Source organism: Zychaea mexicana (assembly GCF_025766255.1).
Source record: "Zychaea mexicana strain RSA 1403 chromosome Unknown BDB00scaffold_191, whole genome shotgun sequence".
Classification (NCBI taxonomy): domain Eukaryota; kingdom Fungi; phylum Mucoromycota; class Mucoromycetes; order Mucorales; family Lichtheimiaceae; genus Zychaea; species Zychaea mexicana.
Genome location: NW_026516854.1, coordinates 21876 through 48842, shown reverse-complemented (window position 1 = coordinate 48842; position 26967 = coordinate 21876). Strand labels below are relative to the sequence as shown.

The 26967-nt window shown below is 43.6% G+C and overlaps 7 protein-coding genes across 7 annotated transcripts; 4 read left to right on the top strand and 3 right to left on the bottom strand.

The window, feature by feature from the left end:
- Positions 1-526: 526 nt before the first annotated feature.
- Positions 527-1309, bottom strand: BDB00DRAFT_215440 (uncharacterized protein). The gene has a single exon (XM_053116496.1). It carries the CDS (start codon positions 1191-1193, stop codon positions 693-695), a length of 501 nt encoding a protein of 166 aa, XP_052972652.1. The 5' UTR covers positions 1194-1309; the 3' UTR covers positions 527-692.
- Positions 1310-3286: 1977 nt separating this feature from the next.
- BDB00DRAFT_860815 (uncharacterized protein) lies at positions 3287-3571 on the top strand (the record flags this gene model as incomplete). Its single annotated transcript, XM_053126019.1, has 1 exon — positions 3287-3571. A coding segment is annotated over exon 1 (176 nt), but the record flags the coding sequence as incomplete, so codon positions are not given.
- Positions 3572-13676: 10105 nt separating this feature from the next.
- Positions 13677-14376, top strand: BDB00DRAFT_860798 (uncharacterized protein). Its single transcript, XM_053126018.1, has one exon. It carries the CDS (start codon positions 13759-13761, stop codon positions 14032-14034), a length of 276 nt encoding a protein of 91 aa, XP_052972650.1. The 5' UTR covers positions 13677-13758; the 3' UTR covers positions 14035-14376.
- Positions 14353-18806, bottom strand: BDB00DRAFT_860797 (uncharacterized protein). The gene is made up of 10 exons (XM_053126017.1): positions 18452-18806; positions 18217-18332; positions 18063-18116; positions 17750-17978; positions 17344-17599; positions 17059-17247; positions 15435-16927; positions 15241-15368; positions 14999-15156; positions 14353-14913 (listed from the first exon to the last, which is right to left on the bottom strand). The coding sequence occupies exons 1-10, from the start codon at positions 18553-18555 to the stop codon at positions 14677-14679; spliced, it is 2964 nt and encodes a 987-aa protein (XP_052972649.1). The 5' UTR covers positions 18556-18806; the 3' UTR covers positions 14353-14676.
- A 336-nt stretch (positions 18807-19142) lies between these two features.
- Positions 19143-20341, top strand: BDB00DRAFT_215320 (uncharacterized protein). Its single transcript, XM_053116495.1, has 3 exons — positions 19143-19174; positions 19325-19416; positions 19543-20341. The coding sequence occupies exon 3, from the start codon at positions 19549-19551 to the stop codon at positions 20269-20271; it is 723 nt and encodes a 240-aa protein (XP_052972648.1). The 5' UTR covers positions 19143-19174; positions 19325-19416; positions 19543-19548; the 3' UTR covers positions 20272-20341.
- A 1141-nt stretch (positions 20342-21482) lies between these two features.
- BDB00DRAFT_860792 (spermidine synthase) lies at positions 21483-23040 on the top strand. The gene is made up of 5 exons (XM_053126016.1): positions 21483-21773; positions 21913-22051; positions 22118-22172; positions 22280-22526; positions 22608-23040. The coding sequence occupies exons 1-5, from the start codon at positions 21698-21700 to the stop codon at positions 22970-22972; spliced, it is 882 nt and encodes a 293-aa protein (XP_052972647.1). The 5' UTR covers positions 21483-21697; the 3' UTR covers positions 22973-23040.
- A 266-nt stretch (positions 23041-23306) lies between these two features.
- On the bottom strand, positions 23307-25187 carry BDB00DRAFT_985121 (uncharacterized protein). The gene is made up of 4 exons (XM_053130018.1): positions 24936-25187; positions 24776-24872; positions 24617-24708; positions 23307-24548 (listed from the first exon to the last, which is right to left on the bottom strand). Exons 1-4 carry the CDS (start codon positions 25123-25125, stop codon positions 23674-23676), a joined length of 1254 nt encoding a protein of 417 aa, XP_052972646.1. The 5' UTR covers positions 25126-25187; the 3' UTR covers positions 23307-23673.
- Positions 25188-26967: the final 1780 nt, after the last annotated feature.

Sequence of the window (26967 nt, the reverse complement as noted above, 5' to 3'; positions counted from 1 at the left end):
TATCACTTACACATCTCCTTCGCCTTCCCTTTGCTTTTGGGCCAAGTTGCGTCATATGATATAAGCGGTCCATAAAATGAGCCAACCAGAGTCTTACAAATGAGAGCCAATCAACATGATGGATTTCATTGAAGACCCGAGCGTGACGGCAAAAAATTGTCTGGATAAGAATACCAAAAACCCCCCCACCCCTCCCATTTTTTTTTCTTCTGCAGTTCCATTTACACAAACTTTATGATGCGCAAAGTGTTGTGTGAATCCTTGACTTGGAAAGCTATCTGCCGAGTTGAGGTGGATATTTTCACCCGAAAGATGCTTCAACGGTAGCAAGGTTGTTGGAAACATGCCCTAGGCTACACCAACGTAGTACAACAACCTTGAAGTATCTTTGTGCTTAGTTGACGTTGTGGGCACACACGGCACGGGCGCCACTAGTGAATGGCGAAGGTCTCTCATTGCGTAGCGACCATTCACTACCTGCGTCTTCGATCAGGTTTTGTTGTCTTCCTGGAAAAAAGAGACAGCAGGAGTTTTTCCCCTCTTTTTCTATTGGAACTTCCTAGAAAAGAGGGTTTCTCTTTAAAATACAATAAGAAAATGACAAAAAGATAATAATCAACAAGAGAAGCTTTCTATGTTTGACTATTAATATAACGGAAACTTAATCTATCGTTGGGTAATGCCATCCCAATTCACACAGAAAGATCTCTCGCGTATTGATCGACCTTGTGAATGTACTGATTAAGACTTAGGATCTTTTTCAAGTGCATATAAAGCGGTGGCAACTCTTTGACACCGTGCTCTCTACGCACGGACCCTGCTAATGTTCTTAAAAGTAAAAAAACGAGGTTGCGTCTGTGTTTTTCTTTTCTGTGATGCAAGATCCGTTTGAAACAAATGACCACCAACGGCAGCAATTGAAACACGCTTGACTTCAAGCTTGACTGACTGTTGCGGATTCGCATTGTCAAAGCTTGGTTTAAAAAGGGCTTATACGATATTTTATAACGCGCTGGTATTGCAAGTAGGATGCTTTTTTTCCCACTACTCTCCGGTTTCAAAAAGTACCACTTTTCTCTTGACCATTCGTCTTTCGTAAACGGATTCCACCTTGTCAATGGCGTTTGAGCTTGCTTTACTTCTCCCTCGCGCTTACAGGCGAAGAATGACCCTTTTATCATTTTAGTTATCATCCTCGCATTATCTCTGTCGCGTAACCTGCATGAATAATTTATGTGGCACACGTGCTATACACATATACACATATACAATGCAGATTGCCAATTGCATCAGTCAGCTTACTTTTGTTGGTAAGAGTTGGCGTGGCACGAGGTGTTAAAGAATGTGTGAGTAAACGATGCAATAATATCATTATACGCGTGATTTTACTTACGCATATATGATTCTTCATCAGTAAATTGTATTAAGCGCGTAACAACCGAGCCATCTCATCTCCTCCGCTTACGGCTGTATTCTCATTTGTAAGCAGCCACAGAAATGGCGGCGTAAAACAAAGGTATATTTTTCTTCCAGATACGAGAACACTTGTTAATAGACCGCATAGATTCATAGATCTGCGAAACTACAAGAATGCTTTTACTCTTGAAGGATGATGGTCGAGAAGAAGGAGAAATGGCAGTCGCTATCCGGATCATTTTTTCAACAACATGTTCGTGCCACCACTTTCTCTTCTTATTTCTTTTACGCTGATAACATTCTTACTAAAACTCTGGTCCCAAACTATATGGTCACAACGTCAATGCTCTCAGATATAAACAAGTCAAATGCAAAAATGCTTATGCATAGATTCATAATCGAGAGATGTGACTTACTCGCTTGTAAGAGTGTCTAATTTTTTAGACCCGGCGAGCATGAGAAGTCATTGTTTGTATGCATGACGTCAACAACCAAATTACTTGACTATTTCACCATCTTGTATAAGCTGTTCGTCTCAAATCGTGGCGCATTTTAATGTACTGATATTGAACAATTCCTGGAAAGTTGAAGGCTGAAGACTAAATATATAGAAGCGCAACGTGTATGCTCCGGAAAAGCTGAACGCTCCCCGAGAAACGCAAGGTGGTTGGAAGAATTGCTTAGATCTTGATCGTTTGTCGGATCACGGTCTTGCTTGGATCTTTTACTTTTGTTCTCGATAATTAAAGTAACGCAATGATCACCACCATGGCAAATAAGTGTTGTAGTTGATGCGTGTTAGTCGACCTAGTTTCGCATTTTGGTTTTCTCCAATGTGCGATATTTTAATGATCTTCTTTTGCAACGAAATCCATTTAAATGCCTTGTATCGTTTTATAACGTTTGATGATTGTTTTCTTCGGCAGTGTAAGTTATTACCGGACATGTTGCCCAATACACTACAACGGAGCTTAGATAGCGAAGCTTTTTACATTGCCATCATATGATTTCTTCTAGGCGTATCAGATTGTCCCCTTTTCATAGACTTCTCAAAGAAAATTTTTTATTCAAAATGATAGTGAATGATCAATTCGCAGTAAAGTGATAGGCAGGCCAGTAATACAAAAAAGGAGTCAACTATTATAATGTTTCAACTCTGGTGGATCGATTCTGAGCGTTTTAACGAAAAAAATGCTGTTGGCAGCAGGTTAAAAACTGATATTCACGCGTATTGAGAATGGATCGAACGCCCTCGCGGTTTACAGCACCTTTCAGTAATGGATACACGCCTGTTCACGAACAACAGCGTTAGCAGAAACGAGTAGTAATCCACAATGTGTTTATTATTTGTTAAGTAACTGTCAAAAGAGCAGAATATATAATACACGCTATTAAGCGTTTTATGCTGCGTCAATGAACATTGAAAGTTTTTTGCTGTCGACATTTACGATGCTGACACGTTTATGCGCGACCCTTGAAATCTTGCCCTTACTAAATTCGGGTTATCCAGCTTATGTAAGCAGTAGCAGTACGATTGCCATTATATCATGAATGTGGAAGATCTTACACCTGTACAACGAGGGGCGGCTATAAGCCGATACTGTATGGACTGACGCAATATGATGCATAGGCGTATGTCGTTAGTGATCTCTTGATATCCTTTACGATAATTTAGAAAGAGAAGGTCTGCTTATGATGCACTTAGAATGGATGTCTTGTCACAAAAAAAAAAAAGGCACCTGGCAGTGGCAGGTGGAAACGAGCGGATGGGCGATGATAGCGGATAGTGTTATGCAAGCTAATCAATACTTATCATCAGCTGGTTCGGGCACCGTTTCACTGTGCCGATCCACGCCTGCCGGCTATCGCACATGCGATGAAGACTGCTGTCTTCGCACGTCGCTTTTGCTCCCAACCCAAAACCACTCTTCTATGCATCGCCATCGTTCAAGCGATCTGGTCAGCACATTGGTTTTTCATATTCGAAGGCCACCCTTTCATTCCGCAGGCAGTAGCTGCTCATGCCACTGCCATCTATCACCGCACATATAAATAGGTTTCTCTTTTCCGTCACTTCTCTGTTCCTCATTTTCTCATACATGTATTCACACCCAATAGTCCGTCACTCCTCTGGACACTCTGTTGGGAATAAGTTCTGCCTCCAGACCATAAAAAAATACTTATGATCAGAATGATTGGGCGTGTACTAGTTTTGGTTAGCGCCAAGCTCAAGCCAGGGCTCAAAGGGTCTCGGTACAGTGTCTACCGTCAATGTTGCTTATGTTGAATACGAGATTATTTTTGGATTTGTACCGCGTCGATATTGGGCCGGTGAACAATAGCTTCGGATGATAACGATATATTCGCGCAAGGTGTTGGCGAAATATACATCATTTTTGGTTTGGAGTAAGTATGTGCTGAATGGTCGTATCCAGCTTCCTGATGGGATAAATGAGCCATTGTAGAAAGTCTCGGCCGTTGTTGGATTAACCATGGTGCGATGTGGTGGCGTGTGTAACAAACAAAAGACGCACTCTTAATCAAGTATCAAGTATATACCCACGACAGGCTGCTTCAATATTTGGCCTGGTCATTTTATCAACCACTTCCCTCAGCTGATGTATGATACATGTGAAAAAAAAAGAAAACAAAAAAAACAGGATGGTGGGCTCGTAGCCTCAGAACAATTTTTTTCTTCTTTTCGATTATTTTCGCGAGCACGACTACGCGACCACAGGAAGTAACAAAAAAAAAAGTGTCAAAGTGCTGTGATCGTATTACTATTGCTGCCATTGTTCCCTGTATTGTTAGCACGGGCCTGTTGATGGTGGGGGGAGGGGTGTTCTTACCTATTTTAGTTTAAAAAAACCAGTTTTTCGGCACGTACCCTCCGAACATTTTTCTTCGTTACGATTGATTTCGCAAACACGACTACGCGACCACAGAAAGTAACAAAAAAAGTGTGAAAGTAACAAAAAAAGTGTGAAAGTAACAAAAAAAGTGTGAAAGTAACAAAAAAAGTGTGAAAGTAACAAAAAAAAGTGTGATCGTGTTGCTATTGCTGCCTGTATTGTTAGCACGGGCCTGGACGTGTTTTTTTAAAACCAAAAAAAAAAAATATAAATACGCCAGGGCATTTTATTTTTTTTTCTCCACTCTTTCTTTCCTTCACTTTTCTTTTCCCTTCACTCCCTTGGATCCTCCTGGTCTTTCTCTTGGCTCTTCCCTTGGTTCTGGTCTTCCCCTCGCTCTGGCTCTTCCCTTGGTCCTGGTCTTGCCTCTGTCGGTCCTGGTCTCAGCCTTTTTCCCGTGGTCCCCCTGGCTGCCTATATATAAAGCGAGCAATTTCGCCTTTCTTTTTTCTCTTCTCTTCAGTTCGTTTTGGTACAGCTTTGATCTGTAGTACAGATTCACTGTGTGGTGCCATGATCGGGTCATTGCTTGTGCTGGGGATTGTCAAGAGGATTCTGAGGATTGGCCGGATTCAGTGGTCCGGTCATAGGAAATCTTTTGCAATGTATCAGTGGGAATGTGGTCATATACTCCGGCCGATCGTGCACCTTCGGGTGCATGTGATGCCAACGGTATATGTTGGGATAATTAGAACGAGCTTTTTATTATTATTACTTATTATTTATTACACACAAATAAGAAAATGATAAACACAATAAACAAATCTTTCTCTTCTCGCACTCTTCTTATAAACGTTTTACCGCTTTTGCTTCGCCTTTTTTTTATGTGCACGACAAGTTCCTTATTTTTTTTTGCCCACCCACAGCTCCGTGCTAAACAAAGCGGGGAACAATGACAGACGACAGTGTCGGCGAATCTGCTTTTGACACACGCGGTGTACTATGGAACCTTTGCAGTGTAAGTTTTTCCTCCTACTTTAAAACACCTTTCAAATTTCAATGATCTCCAACTTGTTTTTTCCTTCCAATGCGTCACCAACGTTTCTTTTAATCATTGTCGTTGATTTTGCGTGTGTAGTAGTAGTAGTAGCGACGTCGGACGGATATGCGTGACGACTACAGGGTAACTATTTTTTTTCTGTACTTCTTCAACTAGGGTAGCCTTCTTCTGGTATTTACGTCTTAATAACTTGATTTTCTACGTGCTTTCGTTGCTGTAGTTGTTAAGATTTATCAGGATTGGTTCGCGGATTGGGCGATGCCTAACCTTTTTCTCTTTTGTCGGAAGGCCTGAAAGAAATTTTGGTTTACCTTGCGAGTGGAAGAGCGAAAGCATGGTAAGTTCGATTGCGCATGCATCTCTCCAGTAAATCGTGACCTGCGCCCACCTCTTGATCCTGTACTCCCTGTGACCGCTTGCTGAGTCCTGGAAATGACTCGATAAACTGACCACCGGCCGCGCATAGACGTTAGGTTCAGGGCACGGGTCGGCAACACGTAGAGACTATGCAGTGGAGCGCGGCCACAACTAAACGCGATGACTGTCAGGGTCATGTCGCCGTAGCAGGCAGCCATACGGGATTGGGCAGTATGGTGAGGTCACGTACACGGATAAGAGGAGGCGTCACAGAGAACGGTTAGTGGCAAAATATACGCAAGAAAACGTCTGAAGAGCGAGCGAGGGGATAATTGCATCTATGATAGGTTCTGGAGCCCAGACGAAAGTGGAGTTTCTCCCAGCAATGGGAGGGTAGGGTAGGGGCCGCGACGATCTGTTCTGGAAATACGCGGTGAGTGATTGATTCAACTGTTGTTTGCTTTTACTGTATACTCCAAGTATGGCTTTCTCTAACTTCTTTCTTTGATAGTCCTTTGGCTTGTCTGCAAATAATGCTTGTACCAACTATATATTGACGGGATGTTCTATTACCTGATGATATATTTATACAAAATAAAAGACCAAGAGTCATCCTCGTATCATAATGATGTCTTTAAGTTAATTTTCTAAATCGTCTCAATGAGAGTGTATACTTATACTAGCCACGCGAACACAATATCCTGCCGCCAGCACATGACATCGTCTCTCTGAAGGAGTCGTAAGAATTCTTTGCCAAGTAAGACATGTCTTCTTCTCCTACATGGATTAGGAAGTAGATGTCATTGGGTGAAGCGTACACTATATACAACATATAGGTAATTTTATGAACTTTTTGGTTATTTCAACAATGATCAACAGTCTTGTCGCATGATTCTATGATACACGGACGGCCAAATTCATTGTAGTTGCCTGTAAAGACAAAGTGCACAAGCTAAATCAGCTAAGTATGTCCATTCGGTATTGTCTATTTTCATCACGCAGCAATATTATAAGCCATAAAAAATATGTACATCAATGGAAAATATAACAGACGACCACTTCCGTGGTGTGATCACTACGAAAAGGCTTTACGGAGGGCGGATGGGAGGGTAGTTTGCATTCGGAGGACATATCCGATATCTAGATTACCTTTTGCAAATATCATATTGATCACCTTATCGAGCGACCGATACTGTATTTCCTGGTCATCGGAGGTCGCTGTTTGTCGTCTTTTTCTCATGTACCAAGCCGATTTCTAATAGCACAGCTAATGTATTACTCCAGTCATTAAGGATTTTATGTTGAGCATATTTCCGCATGTCTACCATACGTTTACTTCAGTAATGCTGCTTGGATTATTGCTTTGGAAAAACCCTTGCCTAGGGCTCGAATGAATTCTTTTTGCGACGGTTGCAAATAATAGCAATTAAACACAGAGATAGTATATGGGTACATTAGTATTAGGACTGTCACCACATGATATATGTCCAGCAAGCGGTACATTAGCTGCTATGTTAAGATTATTAACGCTGCAGACTAACGATGAAAACTCATTGTTTTTAGGAAGATCGACATTTTTGGACAGCAATATTTACAATAGCTACTCGTCTACTACAACTCCTTGATATTGCAAATCTACTGTATCAAAGCAACAACCCTAGTCATCCTGCTTTGAACAAACGCAGTATGTATTCCTTAGAGCATTCCAGCGGTTGTGCCAAATCCCAAATTTGAAATTTAGAATAGAATTTTTTTATTCCCAGTGGTCATTCTATTTCCAAATGCCAATTCCAAATTTGCTATTTTTCCAATGCTGATCCCCAAATTTGAAACGCGCGTTTCAAAATTAAAATCAGGGCGTGCATATTATTAAAGTCTTCTTCAAAGATGTCTGACATTAACACCACCAATCCCACCACCAATCCACTCGAGGCTTTGGTTGGACTGTTGAAGAGGATACGTTGCTGTGCAAGGCTTGGGCTGATAAGACTCTGAACAGTGCACAAGGCACGGATCAGCGTAGCGGTCTCAAGCCCAATGAGTCGGGTTTTTGGAAGGACGTACATGATGAGTTCATTGCGGAAGGAGGCGATATAACCCGCCGAAGTACCCCTGGCTCTATGTTGAGCAGATGGGGTAACATCCAAAGAGAAGTAGCTCGGTTGTGTGGCTGTTTAGCGCAGGTCACAGCACGACAAGGAAGTGGTCAGAATGATATGTCATTGGTAAATAAACATTTATCCTAACAGCACTACCACAATTACAAATATTTACATTGATTGTCATCGGTGTAGCTCGACCTTGCAAAAGACTTGTTCAGGCAAACATCGCCAACGAAGAAGGCTCGCTTCAAGCTTGACCATTGCTACAAGCTCCTCCATAACCAGCCAAAGTTCTTGGTCCGTTACGTGGAGAAGACAACTGGCAATAGTGTCCCTGCCGAAGGAGGTCAAGCTCGTCCAGTTGGTCGCAAGCAAGCCAAGAAGCAGGAGCAAGAGGCTTCTCACAAGCGTAAACGTGACGAACGCAACGCCGAAGCCTTGGCTCTCCAACGAAAGCAATATTCTCTCGACAGAGAAAGATTCGACATGGAACGAGAGCTTGCTGACAACAACTTGATGAGCATGAGTTTGGAAGGCATGGATGAGCTCTCTCGTGCCTATTTCTTGAAACGCAAGAGACAGGCTCTCAAGAGACTGGAAGAAGCTGAAGCTCGAGCTGAAGCTGAAGCCGAAGCCGAAGTTGAAGTTGAAGACCATGCTTGTGTCTCACAAGAGGGACAAGATGGATCTGAAAACGAAACAGAAGCAGAAGCAGAAGCAGAAGCGGAAGCGTAAGCTACTTATTAATAAATGTTTATACAAAAGAACTCATTTGCTTAAAGTCAAAGTACTGTTTGTTCATACTGTTATTTACATGGAAAGAATATATTTTTCAGGCACTGTTGCCATGATGAGCCCATAAATGTTCAATGAGATTTTCCTTCAGTTGATTGTGAACAGCTTCATCTCTGATCTCACTGTAGCGTTGGAAAAATTCCCTCATCGTGTTAGGGTTTCTCTCAATTACCAAAGTGGTACAGGCCCTTCACATCTCACTTCCTCGCGTTCTTCATCTTCATCCCGGTCTTCGCGGTCACTCTCAATTATCATATTATGCATGATAATGCATGCCTTCATGATAATGGCCAGCTTGTTGAGATCCCAAAGCTTTGCTGGATGTTGGATCACAGCAAATCTTGCTTGCAGGATTCCAAACGCACGTTCAACATCCTTACGCCAAGCTTCTTGCATTCTAGCAAAAAGCTGTATATAAGATGAGTAAAGGGATCATTGAGTTTTATGGTATCATTCTTACCTTCTTCTTTTGCTCGACCGGGTATGAAATTGTGTTGACGAACATTGCCCATGGTGGGTAAATGCCATCAACCAAATAATACCCTTTATCATATTCATGACCATTCACAGTGAACTTGATCGCGGGCGTAAGATCAGAGGCAGTGTTGCTGAACAATGGGGATCGGTGGAGGACATTGATGTCGTTTAAGGACCCAGGAAGGCCAAAATGCGCATGCCATATCCATGTTTCGTAATCGGCCACGGCTTCCAAAATGATCGTAGCGACCTTCTCCTTGCCTTGATACTGTCCCTTCCAACCGGAGGGACAGTTCTTCCATTCCCAGTGCATGCAGTCGAGAGACCCGATCATGCCGGGAAATCCGCGCCCTTCACTGTTCTTGAAAATACGGTCGAGGTCTTCCTTCGTTGGACTTCGAAGGTATTCCTCACCGTGGTTCTCGATCACGCCCTCACAAAAGTACTCCAGGCATTGTAGAGCCGTACTTTCACCGCAGCGAACATACTCGTCCACTGTGTCAGCCGAGACCCCGTAAGCGAGCTGTCGGATTGCAGCAGTTGCCTTTTGCAAGGGCGTCAATCCAGGTTTTAAAGCGGCATCGTACTTTTGAGGGAAGTACCAATGCTTTTCTATTAGCCCCTTGAGTATCTTGTCAAATACGTTCCTGGACATGCGGAAACGACGTCTGAACAGACTCTCAGGATACACTGGATCATCCGAGAAGTAGTCAGCATAAAGTCTATCATGACCTTCGACGCGACTACGGTTGATAGTTTTGCGAGCAGCGACAGAACCTCCTCTACGTTTTGGTTGCTCTTCGTCTTCGGAATCTTCTTCGAGTGTTTCAATGAGACGTGCCAATGAGCGACGGCGAATGCGTCGTTTGGCATCTTCTTCGAGCATTCTCTTAAGTTGGTTTTCCATGTTTTTCTGAAGAATCAAATAAAAATAAATGGGAGAGTCAAAAAGGAGTTTTACAGCAAAGTTTAATTTTGGAACACGAAATTGGCACAACCGCTGGGAAAATATGATGGGATTTGGCACAACCGCTGGGGATGTTCTTATGATTCTATTTTCAACGACCGATAAAAAACATAACTATCATACCGTAATATTTAATTATTTCTTATAAAATAAACAGTTCTAACCATGCTACAAGAGAGCAATGTACCGCGTATGTTTTCTTGATTTATGTAGTCACCAAGCGATTAGATTAACGATGACACACCCACTAGCTAAACCACGCTCACGGTGTGATAAACGTGGCTGTCGATAAATAAGACAATATAAAACACAGTGAGAAACCGTTTTTATTGAATGAGTTCACAACCTTTATGCACTGTATGAGATGCCGGTCAACCCTGGTCTACTTTTTTCGTTTGAGATTGAAAGGCTGTGGTAGTTTGTGAGCTGCGACAGAACAAGGATGCCTACGACTCGGTTGGTGATCCAGAATCTAATAAAACTACAACGCATCTATGTGGAAGCACTGTTCCTTTTTGTTGGAATGGAATATATCACGGATTGGATAGTGATGTTCTGATATGGATGCATACAGAGACGGCCGTGCTACATATCAAAGAACGCCAATGCATGACCCATCCAATCGTCCAGTATATTTATGGAAAGGACAGTCATTAGATTACATATGGTCCTCGATGTGTATGTAAGTGTACGTTTGTGTATACTGTACTTACACTATATATGTATTACAAGCTTGGTTCCAACAGAACATGTGGCGTATTGTTGCTTAAAGTCAATACTGCCATTTCTTTTTTCTTTACATTGGGTGCCTGAGTGCGTGCCAACAAAGATATATATAGAGCGGTATGCTTTCACCACGATATGGATGATATAGAATGCGTGTGGTACGTGTGTGCATGTCCCATAAGCTTGGCCCTACCAACTCAAAGCTGTACAACTGCGCAAGATCAATCGTTTCGTAGATCGTATTCGATGATCAATTTGTTTGTTTTAAGCACACTCTCTTACTTGTTTTTAATAAAACGTTCATATCTCATAGCCTGCTTTCTTGATGCAAAACTCTGTAGATTGACAGTATAGTAGCAATAATGTACCTAGAATTCTCTCTCACCGTTTGTCACATCGTTGTAGAAGCATGCTCTTTACATTTCTCTTTTTCAATGTTTCTTAGTGAGCGAAATTTGGATTATGTGTTTCTCTGATACCATCAAATGTATTGCGCGGGCGCTTCAGTGTTTACAAAAAACTTCTTCGTTGTACATGTAGTTGACAATTGTACTAGATATTGTACGTTCTATATATGGGACATCCCGCCGTTTTTAATTATTATCTTAGTAATCACGATGGTTGGCAATTTTACATATGTATACAGAGCATTGTAAAATTTGTAGAGACACAAAGTTTTGATTAGTCACCAAGAGGGCGCCAAAAGAAGAAATACCTTTGAAAGCATAATACTGGCTGACGTTGTCACTCTTGTATCCACTATGTATTGTGCTTGTAGAAGCAACATCTTTACATTCTCTGTACTACAGTACGACTTGTGTGAAATTATGTAGTTGAGTGCATCGCTGATCACAAAGGATGGAAAAGAAAAACGCATCTACAGTTGAGAGCCCTTACTTGGCGAAACCTTTCAAGGGTCGTTATTCATACAACACCGTACGAAGCGTCACGACGAAGATTAAAAGTTTAATATGCTACTCTAACCTGTGATTTATCTTCCACTCATGTCTCGCAGTTTAGATTCCACATTTGGTTTCCACAAGTACACTCCATATCTGTTGTAAAGATCTAAATCCCTTTTATGTCTGCTACTTTCTTTTCCCGGCGAAAAACCTGTTTCAGATTTAAAAATAAGCGAGTTAACCAAAAACAGAGGTGGCTGACGCCCAATTTTTTTATTCCACAGCCTCATTGACTGTAGGGCATAACAACGCGGCAATAGCTAAGTTCGCTAAAGAACGCCCTGTTGCCTTTTTCGTTTGGATCTGCGAGCAAGAGGAAAAAAAAGTTTATTTGCTATTTTCTCGGTGGCAGTGCTGTTATCGACGCATATCATAGCAACTTGCTGGTCATGCGCGCTTGTCCATTGTTAATTAACATTTATTTTTCGTTTCATAGCTGATGTTAGCAGCTTGTCAAGATTGATGTCTTTTTACCTGACCCCGGGGCTGCTTCTTTTTGCCACCACCACTCTGTGCAATCATGTATCGCTGTATGTCTTCGGTGCTCTCTAGTGGAAAACTGTATGCAAAATCTGGCCCCTTTCTCCAATGGACTGACATCGACCATGCATATGATTCGCGCGGCGTACACGATTATTTTCCGGGGCTATCGGTATGGCATATCAAGTGTGTGCATGATTAAAGGATGTACCGTCGTGTGTGCAACCACTTGTGAATAAGCGCTTCACGGTGGTTGTTGTTCATAACAATGCTGTAGCACTGCTTCTGTTATGGATAGCATCACATGCTGCGCGCCATTGTACAACCTATCATCATCGTAGTTGCTGTCGTCATGCAAGAACAAAGAATGGGTGGAGGGGGGGTTAAGTAAAGAGCGAACAAAGCTCTTTTTAAGGTTTGTTGCGATGTGCGACAAGCAAGAGCAAGGACGGGAAAACATAAGAGAGAGTGCACTCCCTTCTTTGCTTGCTGCCCATTGGGCCGCAGTCCTCGCATGCTTTTGGCAAGTGCGCCGCACGAATGATTTCCGTTTAAAGCTTCCCTTAGCAGAAACATTGTGTTACATGCGCCCATTTTGGCAGGTTCAAAGGACTGATCCAAAAAGGGCATCTCCAAGTCAATCATGAATATATATATCCACGCGAGAGAAGGGAAGCCTCTGTTATTCTCTTGTCCCAAAAGCATCGTCTTCTTCTTCTTCTTCTCCGTTGCCTCTTTTCTGAATCTCGAAAACAAAAGCTTGCCTTTATTATTATTATCATTAAAAGATTACCCCATAATGCAACACTATCATCCTTTTCAACAACTATCTTTTGACGGTAGTCTTTTTCAGGAAGAGCTGGACCTGCTTCTATTCGATAACAAAGAGCAACACCACAGTCAACAGCTGCTGATGTCTCCACCACAAGAGCCCATGGGTTCCTTTACCAAATTCTTAGCAGCACCTTGTCTGCCAGCCACAGCTACTACTAGTACTACTGCTGCTACTGCTACTACTACTGCTGCTGCCATGCCATCCTGGGACGCGTACTATTGGGACCATCATGCTAATGTTACCGAGCCTGGAATGTCACCATGCTATCCACTGGATTCAGATGCTTCCATGGCACTTGCTCCTATGGAGACGATGACAGTAGGCCCGATGCCATTCTATATCACTACTCCAGCCCTTACCGCTACACCTTCACCCATGGTGGGTGAACAAGTCTATTTTGAAGTCGAAACTCCTCCATCCCCACCACTCTCTACATCCACAGCCGCCGAACAAGACGAGACGATCATGATGACGACGACGAGCCAAAAAGTACAAGATCATCCTTATAGCGAACAGCTATTTGTAATGTCAACAACCGCCGCCCCATCACCACCACAACAACATGTGTTTGAAGCCAAAACAGTCACCACCGTAGCTACTCCTCCTCGCAGAACAAAGAAGCAACAACAACAGCAGCAGCAGCAGCAGCAGCAAGAAGGCGGTAATTATACCTTTCAGTGCTACGAATGCCAGAAGCAATTCACCCGACCCTACAACTTGAAATCCCACATGCGCACACATACCAAGGAGCGACCCTATGTTTGTGATACCGCAGGCTGTCCTTGGAAGTTTGCACGTCCACACGATCTGAAACGACATCAGTTACTGCACAGCGGCATCAAACCCCACAAGTGTCCTCATTGTGATCGGCGGTTTGCTAGGCGCGATGCTCTACGTAGACACTGGAAAGTGGATGAAGAGTGTGATGCTGCAGTGACCGATCGTGGTGTTGCTGCAACATCGGTGCTTAAGCGTCGTCGCAGTCGAGGTGCAGGACGCAAGTAAAACAACAACAGCGACCAGACATCTAGATTTTTCACACACTCTCACCTTGCATCCAAGAACTTTCTTCATATAACCCCCAACCCTCAACCCTTGTTACCCTGTTCTAAACCGTATGTATGTATATATACCCACTATAAGCACTTCCCTTTTCCCACTCTTTGGGAAACCTTTGTTATTAATATCTTTTCTTTTCTTGTTCATGATTTCATTATACATCCCCTTTTCACTAGCAACACACGACGCCCTTCTTGTTCATTTATCCATTGTTCTTATTTACTGATATCATCGTTAGCACGTATGCCAAAATCTATAACAAATATATATGTATCGGTTAATCACGATTATGCTTATTGACTACTGCATGTACGAATAGAATTTCGTGTGATGTACCCCGGTTGCACTGACTGTCTGGGGGGTCTGCACAGTTCCGAATGTACTCCCCGAAGCCCTGAGCAAAAACCATCCATCCACAGTTTTGCATCGTCGTTGTTGTGTATGCCCAAAAAAACGAAGATATATATTCTCATGTGATAGAAAGTTAAAGTGACAGAAGAAAGTATAGTTTACAAATATCCATCAACCTTAGAGGGAAAAAAAGGGCGTGTATCCCCCTCTTCTTTTGTTGAGGGCTGTATATTGAATCTACTTCCACAGAGCATTCACTCGCTTCCGACGGACCATGGGGCCAGCCACCGCAATCGCAGCAACAAGACCGACGATCGTCATGATGAGCTGAGATTTCGAAAAGTCTTCACTAAGAACATCAAATCGTCGACTCGGTGACGATTGTGTGAAAAAGGTATCCAGGCCATAGGCGAACACGACTGATGTCGATTCCAAGAGTGTGGGTGTCGTGATGATCTTTTTGATACCGAATACCTGGAAAATAGAAAAAAGAAACAGAGATGCGCGTGTGAGTTTTCAGGATAGGATAGCAATGATTTTTTCGCTCCTGGTACGTTACCTCAAGTGAGTAAGTCAAAAAGAGTTGACGATCTTCCGGGATAGGGGAATAAGGTATCAGGCCTTCTTCCTGCTCCTCCTTGCTTGGTTTATCTGTAGGCCGTCGTGGGTCTAAAAAGCGCTTGTTGATGCCCACAATCTGGTTCGATCCAATACCGACTGTCCGACGCGTCATCCATGTTAATGTTGGGTTTTCTTCTTGCTTTGATGGAAATAAATAAAGATAAAACAGAACAAACTTACACAGGATATCCCGAGTGGAGACACCGTTTCGCGTTACCGTTACACCGATGGCCTCCACGGCATAGGGGAAAGCGTATGCCGATGATTGAACATAGGGTCGTACATTATCGAATGATGAAAAGTTTGTGCTATTTTACCAGCGATGAGTGAGCTTTTTGCCTTTTCCGATCGTAGATACGAGAGGGGACCCTTACCTCGCAATTCGCTCATTTTCATACTCGCCCTCGTAAAGCTCCAACACGACTGCCTGATATCCCTTGTTACGACTATCGTTGCTCCAAAAATGGTAGATGATCCAGTTTTCGGCTTGTACGACATGGACAGGGTTTTCGACCGCATCGACGTTTTGATGCACAGTTTCATAAAGCACCGTGCCCTTGACGCCGTCGACAAGGCGGACCTTCAGGGTGCTGCGTCCAGGCTGGGTAGTCATGACAGCAAACATGTGTGGGTTCAGGTACTTGTACATGACGTTGCGGTTGCCTAGCACCCGCCCGATCAGCGCCACTTTTTCATCGGTGGCGCGCTCACCAACAGCCACCACGGATTCATCCTGCGGAATATCGAGCGACCACACAGGCTGTGCCGTCAAGCTGCCACGATACCCTTCAAGCACTTGATACCCCTTGAACGCAGACGCCCCTCCCTTGTCCTTCTTTTGTTGTCGCTGATGTACAAAGTAAAAGTTATCCAAATAGTTCTGGAAGCTCTGGCGTGATCCTTCGGTGTCCGGGTAAATATAAACACGGCTTGATCCTGCTTCATAGAGCGCGAGGATATGCGTGTGCTCATCAGGCTCCTCAATAGGCAGTCGCATGACCTTGGCGATGCGCGTCTCAGTAACGAGTTGAGGATCGAAGAATTCTTGCATTTCGGATGACAGCGACGTCGCGACGTAGTCTTGGCCTGTCAGAGCGTTCAAGCGGTAAAAGTGCGTCTCTTCATAGCTAACGCCATCCCCTGACCGACCAATGACAACAATCAATGGCGGGAGTTTGACAGATACGCTACGGACCACGACGACATGATCAAAACGAACTTGGCCGAAATATCGGCTCCATACAGGTGCACCTCCGTTAGCCGAGTCTCGTACGATCACTTGGCCCGTCTCGGTGGCGGTAATAAGCAGTTTGCGCAGACCAAATTTATCGCGGTAAAGATGATCCGTCGTCGTCGTACCATTATAGCATGATTGGATGTGTTGTCGATGGGTGAGTGTGTTGACCCTGGACTTAGAGGGCGTGTATCGTGACAGGATCCATTCGGGCAGATGCTGCAGCTCGGCGGCATGCGCTTGCAGACGATGCCAGTAACGGATGTAGGGGCTCACGGCTGCAGGCACCTCTTCTTCGACGTCTGCCAATTGAGTCATCTGTTTCTCAGGCAGATCCAGGAACTCCGTCACCGTGGCATGAGCCATTCCTTCGTCCCGAGACCATTTCAACTCGCCTTGTTCACCATACATAAAAGTCGATCCACTCTCTGTTACAACAAAAGCGCGCAATGGATCAACACTGGCCACTTTGCCATAAGCAACGTCGCCACTCAGCGTAAAGTCGTGGGCCACCTTGACCTGCTTTCGGTGCTCTTCGCGCGAAATCGTTTCAAACAAAAGTTCGCTCTGAGAATGTTTTGAGAGCCGCGTAACGCCGCTGGTACCGGAAGCATCTGCGGCGCCAAAAGAATCCTAGAATTTTTGTATTCCAATAAAAGTTCTTAGTTTCATTTGCAAAAACAATAACCCTATGGCATCCCCCCCCCCCAAAATCCCACAACAGCATCATCTCCTAGAATTAATGCATTCTTCCACTGTTTTACCTGTATACCCAAGTCTTGAATCAATTCAATGCTCTTTGCCTGAATTTGCAAGGCTGCAGATGATACAGTCAAACGGTCCTGACCCAAATTGTATGCGGATAGAAGCAAGATACTCTCGGAATCACCCGGTGCAAGCGCGACAGTCTGTGGTTCAGCTTGAGTGAACGATTTAAGTGATCCAACCAAAGTCTGAATAGATGCAACGTGAGATTGGTTTTCAACAAATACGTGTGTGTCATTCAGAACATCTCTGCTTCCGTGTGTGTGTGTGGATCAACTACTTACAGATACAGTAGCCTTTTGAACCTTCTTTGAGCCGAGTTCATTCCATTTCACAGTATCCTTCTCCGTCCAAACGAGATAGGGGCCCAGAACCAATACGTTATCTGTCGTTGTCGCCGATACGGAATGTTTGATCGTATTCAATCGCTCGCCTGTGTCATAACGGAATGTGGACACAGTCAAAGACGTACGCCCCTCGGTTTGTTCAACGACGTACACAGTTTGGTCACGTTTTTGTACTGCAATGACATTCACATCACTATCATATGTATTACCACGGTCAATTCCCAAAAAGAGTCATATTCGATAAACCATACCCACACCCCCCCAAGGAGTTAGTACTTTTATAATCCTATGATCCCGTTTGATCTGGCAAACTTCCTTGTTCAGATGGCTTCTAGCCTGTTACCTATTTGGGAGATCCATGTTCCATAATGGTCGGCCGCTAGCACTGGATAGGCGTACAAGTTTACCATTGCTGGAAGCAATGATGACACTATCATCACCACTCTCCTGCTCAGCAGCAATCATGGCAGTGGCGGCGCTCTTTCCAAGCGCACGTTCCCACACGAGTCTACCGGTCGTTACGTCCCAGAGCTGTGCGACAGATGGTGGCGCCTGAGATACAGTGAGAATACCTGGAATTGTTTATTTTCAAATATTATGAGCATTGTAGTAGCATTATCTCTTCTTTATATAGAGATTCTCCTCTTATATATTACCTGATGATGTTGCATGAAATTCCTTGACCGGGTGATCCAAAACTTGTCTCCATACTGAGTAGATATAGAGATGTGTCTGAATAAGTCAAACATGGCTTTTTCCCCTTCTCTACGACTTGTATGTTGTAACACGAAATCCTCAAAGATTATTTACCAATAGCACCGGATTCCGTGTCGAGTGATGCCATTACATTTCGTTCAGTACCAACGACCAGTCTAGATGTGCCGATCGAATGTGCCCAACGTGTTTTTCCCACCCAAGCATGATGCCTACATATCATTTCGGTTCGAAAAAGACAATCATCAGCATCCCAAGAAAGTACGCGTTCCTTGTCGTCCGTTTTTTATACACGCATCAAAACTTGAGAAAAAGAAGCGCTTCCTTTTACCAATCAATGACACCTGCTTGAGATTCGTAAATGGCCTGAATGGATGGCGTTAACCACTGTAATATACCGAGTGCGAGTAATAAGCACCCTGACCATCGAGTCATGGTGTATTATTGTGTGTTCGTGTAGTAGGTTGGGGCCACAGAAAAAGGTGAAGCGAGGTAGGCGGAGCTAATCTATTTCCTCTGTACGCGCCCCTTTTGGCTGTGTCGGTAGAATCAATTAACCGAGGCTTCATCCTCCTACGTTAAATGAGAAACAATTTTCTTAACGTCTAAAAACAAGACTCATAGTGTTGCGAATGTGTGTGATTGCAAATACATTTAGGAAATACGATAAACTAGAATGATAGAAGGGGGGAAGAGAGAGAGAGAGAGAGAGGGCATCCGATCTATCATTGTCTAGAATCAAATTCAAAATGGTCATTTTGCAATTTTTTATCATAGAAAGTTTGCAGTAACTTCATTCCACTGTGCTGTTTCCGTATTTACGGTTGTGTGGAGTATTTACACTATCGGCTCACTTATTTCGTCTCTATTTCTAGGGACAAACAATAGGTTTATGAATAAGCAACAGAAACTCATAGCAACAGATGGATTGCAGCTCTTTGAAAAACTCCGGCTCAGTAATTCCTATTTTTGTTCGCCTCTCTTTCCACATACAATTTTGACAACCTTTCTTTTTTTTGGATCTCCTTCTGTACTAATGGCAACGAATGTATTAGTAAGCAAGGCAACAACAACAACAACACCATTGACCGAATACCCTATTGACATTATATCCTCCATTGCCACCCATCTGGATCTCTGCACGCTATGGAATTTGGCCGACACTTGCCGCTTTTATCGGTACCATTTACTCGCGATCCGACAGGTCTGGCGACGGATTGTGATCGATCTCAAGTACTGTAACCATACACAACTTTATGCCGGCTTACGACGGTTTCGAGACTCGAACGGTTTAAGGTCGCTTGTCCAAGAGGTACAGAATCTATTTTTTAATAAGAGGAGGACAAGGGGGCATTGTTTGCCTTTCTAGTGTCCTACGAAATAGCATCCAGTCTATGTAACTTTTTTGCTTTATCTTCATAGGTCATCATGGACGGTAACGACGACGCCAACATATCATTTATCATCATGTTTGTCAAATTCCCTGAGCTACGCCATCTTAGTGCCCGCTATCGTCGATTCAGCACCAATGTTGAAGCAGATACGAAAGTTTTGCAAGAACTACTCAAGAACGGCACCTTGAAACCACACTCCATTCCGTTGGAGCGAGTCAACATATACCACTATTATTTCAATACCGAACCACATCTCGACGCATTCCAAAAGACCCTCAATCGGATATCAAAGTTTCCTGTGCATCTGGATATTCGGAGATGTTATGTGCCTACTACTACTACTACTACTACTACGAGTAGCAATGGTGATGGAGATGCAAGGCAACAGGAGCAGCAAAGATCATTGGAAGAAGCGATGGAAGGCGTATCCATATCGGAAGCGTGTTATAATATTGTATCAAAAGAAGCACAGTGTTGGGCATGTTTGCATTCTTTTGAACGGTGTTGGAAGTGTGAATCGATATGTGCTGCATGTCAACGGACGCGATTACCTCCATTGGCAAACGATCAAAAATTGCAGGATTTTCAACGTCGTCGCCGTGGTCGTCGTCATACCCAACGAGAAAAAAACAAGTCCATGGTAGTATCAGCCGGGGCAAATGATCTAGCAGTTACAATAACACCAACTACTGCCACTACAAACAGTTCCGTAATAGACGATCCATCACTAGAAGATGAATTCAGTGTATTTGAATAGCAATAAAATTAATTTTGCATAAATGTAAATGTTTGGGCAAAGTAACGCTCTCGCTGTAGTTGTATTTTTAAAACCTGAGGTGGAAACCAAGCTATTACATAAACTTGAGTATGTATATCTTCCATACATGACACACTATCAGACCGTCATACTACTGTATCATAATTATCACGAGCTAAGAGACAAATACGGGCACCAGTGACACAGGTAAATAGTTGTTGACAGGTCCACTGCAACTATTGCCTTCGAAACTTTCCTGTATTGTCGCTATGATTCTTCGATTACAGCATAAAGCTACACATGGGTTAATCCATGTGATGCTGTGCCGAATAGTATACTCCGTGCGGTGACTTCCATGCGGAAAGATCGGTTATCGCTTGATTATGTCCTTTTCGATAGAACTGCACGTTTCATTTGTAAGGATCTGAACTTCCTAACAAACCTTAGGATAAGCTGATTCAATAACTATGGAATGGAAGATTAGCGTAGGGCCGAGTGGACTCTGACCGAAGGTTTACCCTGGAACGTAGCTCCAGAATAAAGACATTGATAGCACCTCCTTACAATTAAATCAGACGCTATTATAGTTTATGCGTGTTGTGGTACTTGAGGCTATCTTCATGACTTGGTCCGATATATCAGCGTTTAGTATACTTAGCACCCTGTTTTTTTGCTTATCCAAAACTCCCATTGACAAGGGTACACACATGGCGACTTTGCAGTAATCAAGAGCACTACTTTAACAGCAAACTGTCATCAACGAGTTCGAAAATAGGTTGTTTTCATTTGAGGGTGTAAAAAAGCGGTGCGGCTGACTGTAAAGCTAGCATGTAGGTACATTTGTACACACTTTGCTGTCAGCAGAGTTTGATCAATTTGGGCGCAGCATTGTGCGGCTTTTGTGCTACATGAATCCTCTTCAGAGGCGAACCGTACAAGTGGTTGCGAAGTCAGATTGTCAGAGACAGTGCCAGCACCCAATAAATGATTTGTTGTCTGCCATTTGCGATTTTCGTTGCCACCCGGGCGTTTCTATGCGGCGTCCCCATACATCGGGTTCACTAAATTAGGCAAATCGCGCGACTTATTATCCGTCAAACACCTTTTCCTGATAGTCGAACAGAATGTAGTCGTCTTATTTTTAAAATCCCTACAGCAGTTTACATAAAGCGTCAGCGGGCATTGTACAATAATGTGGCGATGCAAAAGGTCGGGTTTGTGCGCCGGGGGTTGAAGAAGAGGAGTGTCTCTCTCTTTTTGACAGTTTATTGCCATCGTTGTCGGCGCTTGAACCTTCAACACGCAAGAGTGAAGTTGCTTTGTTATATAGAAAAAAAAAAAGCGTGAAAAAAAATTTCTCTTGCTTCCTCCCTCTCTCTCTTTCTCTCTCTTTCTCTCTTTCTTAACATATCTACCGAGAAACGAAATGGCTGCACCTCTTACTCACCCCAGCATCAAGGACGGTTGGTTCATGGAAAAGAACTCCCAATGGCCTGGTCAAGGTAAATTCGCCTTTTTTTGACCTTGTATGACGTGGTGAACCCGATCGTTTTTTTTAGATCGCGGTTAACTTAAAAGTCAATCGCCTCATGTGTGTTTGTGTCTAATGATTCTATATTTTTCTGTGCACATTGTTTCTAGCCATGGCTTTGAAGGTCGAGGAGATTCTCCATGTTGAGAAGAGCAAGTTCCAAGACGTGTTGGTTTTCCAGTCTGCCAACTATGGCAACGTGTTGGTTCTTGACGGTGTTATCCAGGCCACCGAGCGCGATGAATTTTCGTAAGTCTATGATGGACATGACTCTCGGTACTTTCCTTCTATTGACACGTGAGTCGGTTCGGTTAGATACCAGGAAATGATCACTCATCTTGCCATGAACTCGCACCCTAACCCCAAGAAGGTAATTGTGAAAGAACGAGCAGGAAGCAGGATGTTTCCTTGGACGTAAGGAAAAGCAACCCGGAAAGAAAGGTTGCTGATGAAACTATGTATGGAAAAAATGTATAGGTGCTTGTCATTGGTGGTGGCGATGGTGGCGTTCTCCGTGAAGTTGTCAAGCACGACTGCGTCGAGGAAGCCACTCTTGTCGACATTGACGAAGCCGTCCCTCGTGTCTCCAAAAAGTACTTGCCCAACATGTCGATTGGCTTCGAGCATCCCAGAGTCAACGTCCACATTGGCGATGGTGTGGAATTCTTGCGTGACAAGGTCAACCAGTACGATGTCATTATCACTGACTCGTCTGACCCTGATGGTAATGAATTGAGGGGGAGCAGAACAGGAGGAAGGGCCATTGTATGTATGTATACTGATACAAAATGAAAACTGTGGACAGGTCCTGCCGAGGGTCTCTTTGGCGCTGAATTCTTCCAGTTGCTCAAGAACGCCTTGACCGAAAAGGGTGTTTTCAGCACCCAGGGTGAATGCATGTGGCTCCACTTGCCTTTGATCAAGAAGGTCATTGATTTCTGCAAGGACTTGTACCCCCGCGTCGAATACGGCTATACTTGCATCCCCACCTACCCCAGCGGTCAAATTGGCCACATCATGTGCTCCAAGGACCCCGAGGCTCTCATCCGTGAGCCTCTTCGCAAGTGGTCGCCCGAGCAGGAAGCCAAGTTGTGCCGTTACTACAACGCAGACATCCACAAGGCTGCTTTCATCTTGCCTCAATTCGCCAAGAAGGCCTTGTACGAGTAAATAATAATAAAATAATAATAAAAAGTTTGTTTGTTTGTGTTCATAGACATGTATATTGTTACCTAACCTAAAGAAGGTTTCTTTGAAACTTTATTGTGTATCTGTATGCCTTTCTGAGGGATGTTGGGTGAGATGGATCGATTAATACTTTACCTTTCTGTTGTGCTGATGTCAAATACAAACCTGGTACTATCTATGATCCATGCGCGCTGAGACTGCCCCTACTAAACACTACATACTTGTTCACATGCTATTCCACACACTCATGCACCGAGCAGCAGCACCGAGTGGGAACAACAATGGGCCTTATAATGTGGGATTATCCACAGAATAAGCGGGGAGGGAGGGAAGCTCTGTTATGTATATGAGCGGGAGAAACGTCTTTTTCTTTACAGACTGACCAAAGACGCAAGTGCCAGTCGTCTAGAATTTACAACCGCGGAATAAAAGGACAAAATAAAGGGGGAAGGGGAGGAGTGGAAGAATAAATAATAATATGCTAGTACTACAATGATTAAATAGGCTGTGATGACGACGGTGATAGGGATATCAATAGGAATTAGGGGTGATATATAGAAAATAAAAGATGCGGGGGACGTTCCTCATGAGTGTATGCAATAATAAGAGTTTTTTTTTTGGTTGGTTGGTTGGTTGGTTTGATGATACTTCCCCTCGTCGCCATATATGACAGTAATGGATCTCTAGGACTTGTCCACCATCGTGATAGGAGGCAAGTCGACTTGTTCGGTACGGGCCATAGTAGCAGGATCACTGTGCGCATCAGACTTTTGATGCTCCGGTCCAACGACAGGCTCTATGGTATCATACCAAAAGCCAAACCACTTGAATCGCTTGTGTCTTCGCGTCGGATCGTTTGGCATCTGGATGACAGGCTCGGGTGTAGGGAACACATAGTACAAGGCAATACCGAGGATGATGACCACAAAGGCGATGGGATACAGGAAGCCAACCGTATAACCAAAAAGACCCAAACCGAAAATCAAACTCCAGAAATCACTGGTCATCAACGACAGGTTATACAAGACGGCACTTCCCCAACGGAACATGACTGGCGCGAGCGAATACAGAATCACCATACAGACGGTGTAGGCAATGATCATGCCGACAACCTCGCCATTGTTGACAAACGTGCTGAACTCTTCTCGTTCCAGAATCATGAGCTGGACCAGGTTGATCAAAGTGGCAAACAATGTGAAGCTGCCAGTGACTTCGTAGATTGGATATTTGCGCGACAAGTATTCGACACTGGTGTTGGAAATACCGTAGAATGTGGCGCCAATAATGACAAAAAAGTTACCCCTGACCGGATCACTCGCCATCCACGACTGGCCATCCATGGCGTCACTGCCGACAACCATGCCCGTGCCGCACATGGCCAGAAAGATGCCCACGTATTGTAACCATCGGTAGCGTACACGGAAAAAGATCAGGGCCAGAATGACACAGGTTGGCGTACTCCAGCAGTCAAGTAACATGACCGATAACATGCCCGTGTATGCGTAAGCCTTGACGACCAAGTAATTGCCTTCGACATCAACCCAGCCGAGGAAGAAGTCTATCATAATTGAAACCCCTTTGTTTAATACCAATTCCATTCACTTTCACTATAAAGAAAACACTTACAGTAAACGCCACGTTCCCAGAATTGGTTAAGCCATGCTTTCCAGCCACGTTTCCAGATCGCATAGGGGTTGTAGATAAGGGCCAATACAGCACTATTGTTTGGAAACTTGTTAGTATTCCCAAATGTTCCCCCCCCCCCCGAGTTTTTATTAAACTTACTAGACCAAGAAAGTTTGCGTTGTAGGTGCATTAAAGTTGTAATCGCTACCGAGTTTATTCGATGTCACCACAGTACCGGTAATACACATTGCGAGGACTAAATAAGAAAAAAGGTTGTTAACCAATAAGTGTCATCTTTTAAAAAGAAAGGAAAACATACTCTGTCCAAGGATAAGCACACGCCAAAAGTTCAAGGATCGTACAAACGAGAAGCGTTCTTTCCAGGTTTTGCCTCGCCAGGTCCACTCCCGTTTTTCCCTTTCTCGTTCGAGCTGTTCTTCATAATAATCCCTTGGAATGGCGGACTGTTCGACATCCTTCTCGCTGCCACCTACAGATACCCGATCCATTTTGCACAGAGATATGTGTGTGTGGGTGTGTAGTAGGAAATAAAAGTAAAAGAGAAAAAGAGGATCAGGCGGATTGATAAAAAAATTCTTTTTTTCTTTGGGCTTCGGAGACTAATCTTTCAAACAAATCACAGATCTTTCGGTCCTTGTCGTATCGGGTCCAAGAGATCTGGTGGCACGGACACACACCGACCGACCTTTCTGAGAAATCCTTTCTGATCTGCGCGCAATTGCAAAGCTCTTGGAAGCGCTGGGGCGGGGAAAAAGGAATCTTTCACCATGTGATGGTATGTACAAACAAGGTAGCAATAGCACAGTACATTATATGCAAACCATAAAGCACTGCCCGCTATAGCATATACTCTATTTGTTCTTGTGATTAGATATATACACAAGGAAAAAAAAAAACTACTGTACCCGTCATCCTTGATCCTTCAAAGACTGGGTTTCATTCGCGTTGGTATGGGCAGTTATCCCAGCACGACTGATCAAGCATCAAGGACGTTGAATAGCAACCCAACAACGTGTTTCCAATAGCAACAATCTAGCAACTGAGCTCAACTTTTACAAGTACCTTGACAACCAGTTTATAAAAGTTCCCAGTTTGCCATTACACATCATACATACACACAGACACACATATTTAACAAAAGATTTTTTTTTTACTAATTAATAAAAAAAGAGAGTGTTTCATCATGAAGCTAGCCAATACGAGAGACAAAGTAAAAGTTAGGCATAAAAAGGTTTTGAAAAAAAAAGAATTAAACATATAAATAAGCTGGCGCCAGAGAGGAGAGGAAGAGAGAGAGAGAGAGAGATTGAAGAGATATAAATCATATATGGGCAAGAATAATAATAAAAATAATAAAATAAAAAGTAAAAGGGAACGAATAAAATTTGGGACAATGATATGTATATATATGTCTTGGGGAGAGTGTGTGGTTTGCAAAAAAGAAAGAAGGTGGAGGTTGAAAAGCATATGTGTGTATGTATGTGTGTATGTATGTATAGAAAAGTTATGGGGAAGAAGAAGTGGTATGTATATCCGTTGTATAAACAAAAGAGAGAGAGAGAGAGAGAGAAATATAAATGATTTTTATACCTGATCGACCAAATAATCATTGACGAACGTTGTTGGTATTAAAGGAGCGTGTGAGTTGTAAAACTCGACAAAATCTGTGCTGTTGTAGTCCGTGGAGCCAACAAGAAACGATGAGGCATCTTCTGAAGGAAGCGCTGCATACATCGATGACGATGATGATGACGTTGTTGCTGCTGCTGCTGCTGCTGATCCAGCCATGGTGGTGGACGACGAAGCTGACGGCATCGAATGATAGTAATTATCACTGATGCTGCTTGTACTGCTGCTACTGTTGCTATGCACAAAGCTGGGCTGCTGCTGTTGTTGTTGTTGTAGCGAGGACAACATCATCGGAGAGGAGGATGCATGACCATAATGATGATGGTGGCGACCGTATTGCAGTTGCTGCTGATAATGCATCATGGCAAGTTTACTGTGATGTTCCAAGGTAGACGACGACGACGATGGCAACATCAACATGGGCTGTTGCCAGCTTGGTGAAGAGGACGAAGACGCAACAGCACTCCAGTCGGGCAGAGGTTCGTGCTTGACAACTGTGGTGGTGAAATCCCAGTCTGGATCATGCATTGGACTCATCGTACTGCTCCGGCTGCTACAAAGACTGTTGTTGGATGCGGTGAGAACGCCCAGATGCGGTGCCCACTGCTGAGGCAGAAAATGGGGCGTTGTTGCACCACCACCATCATTACTACTGCCGCCATTACTACTGTTTTCACTACTGCCACCCTGTTGATAACCAC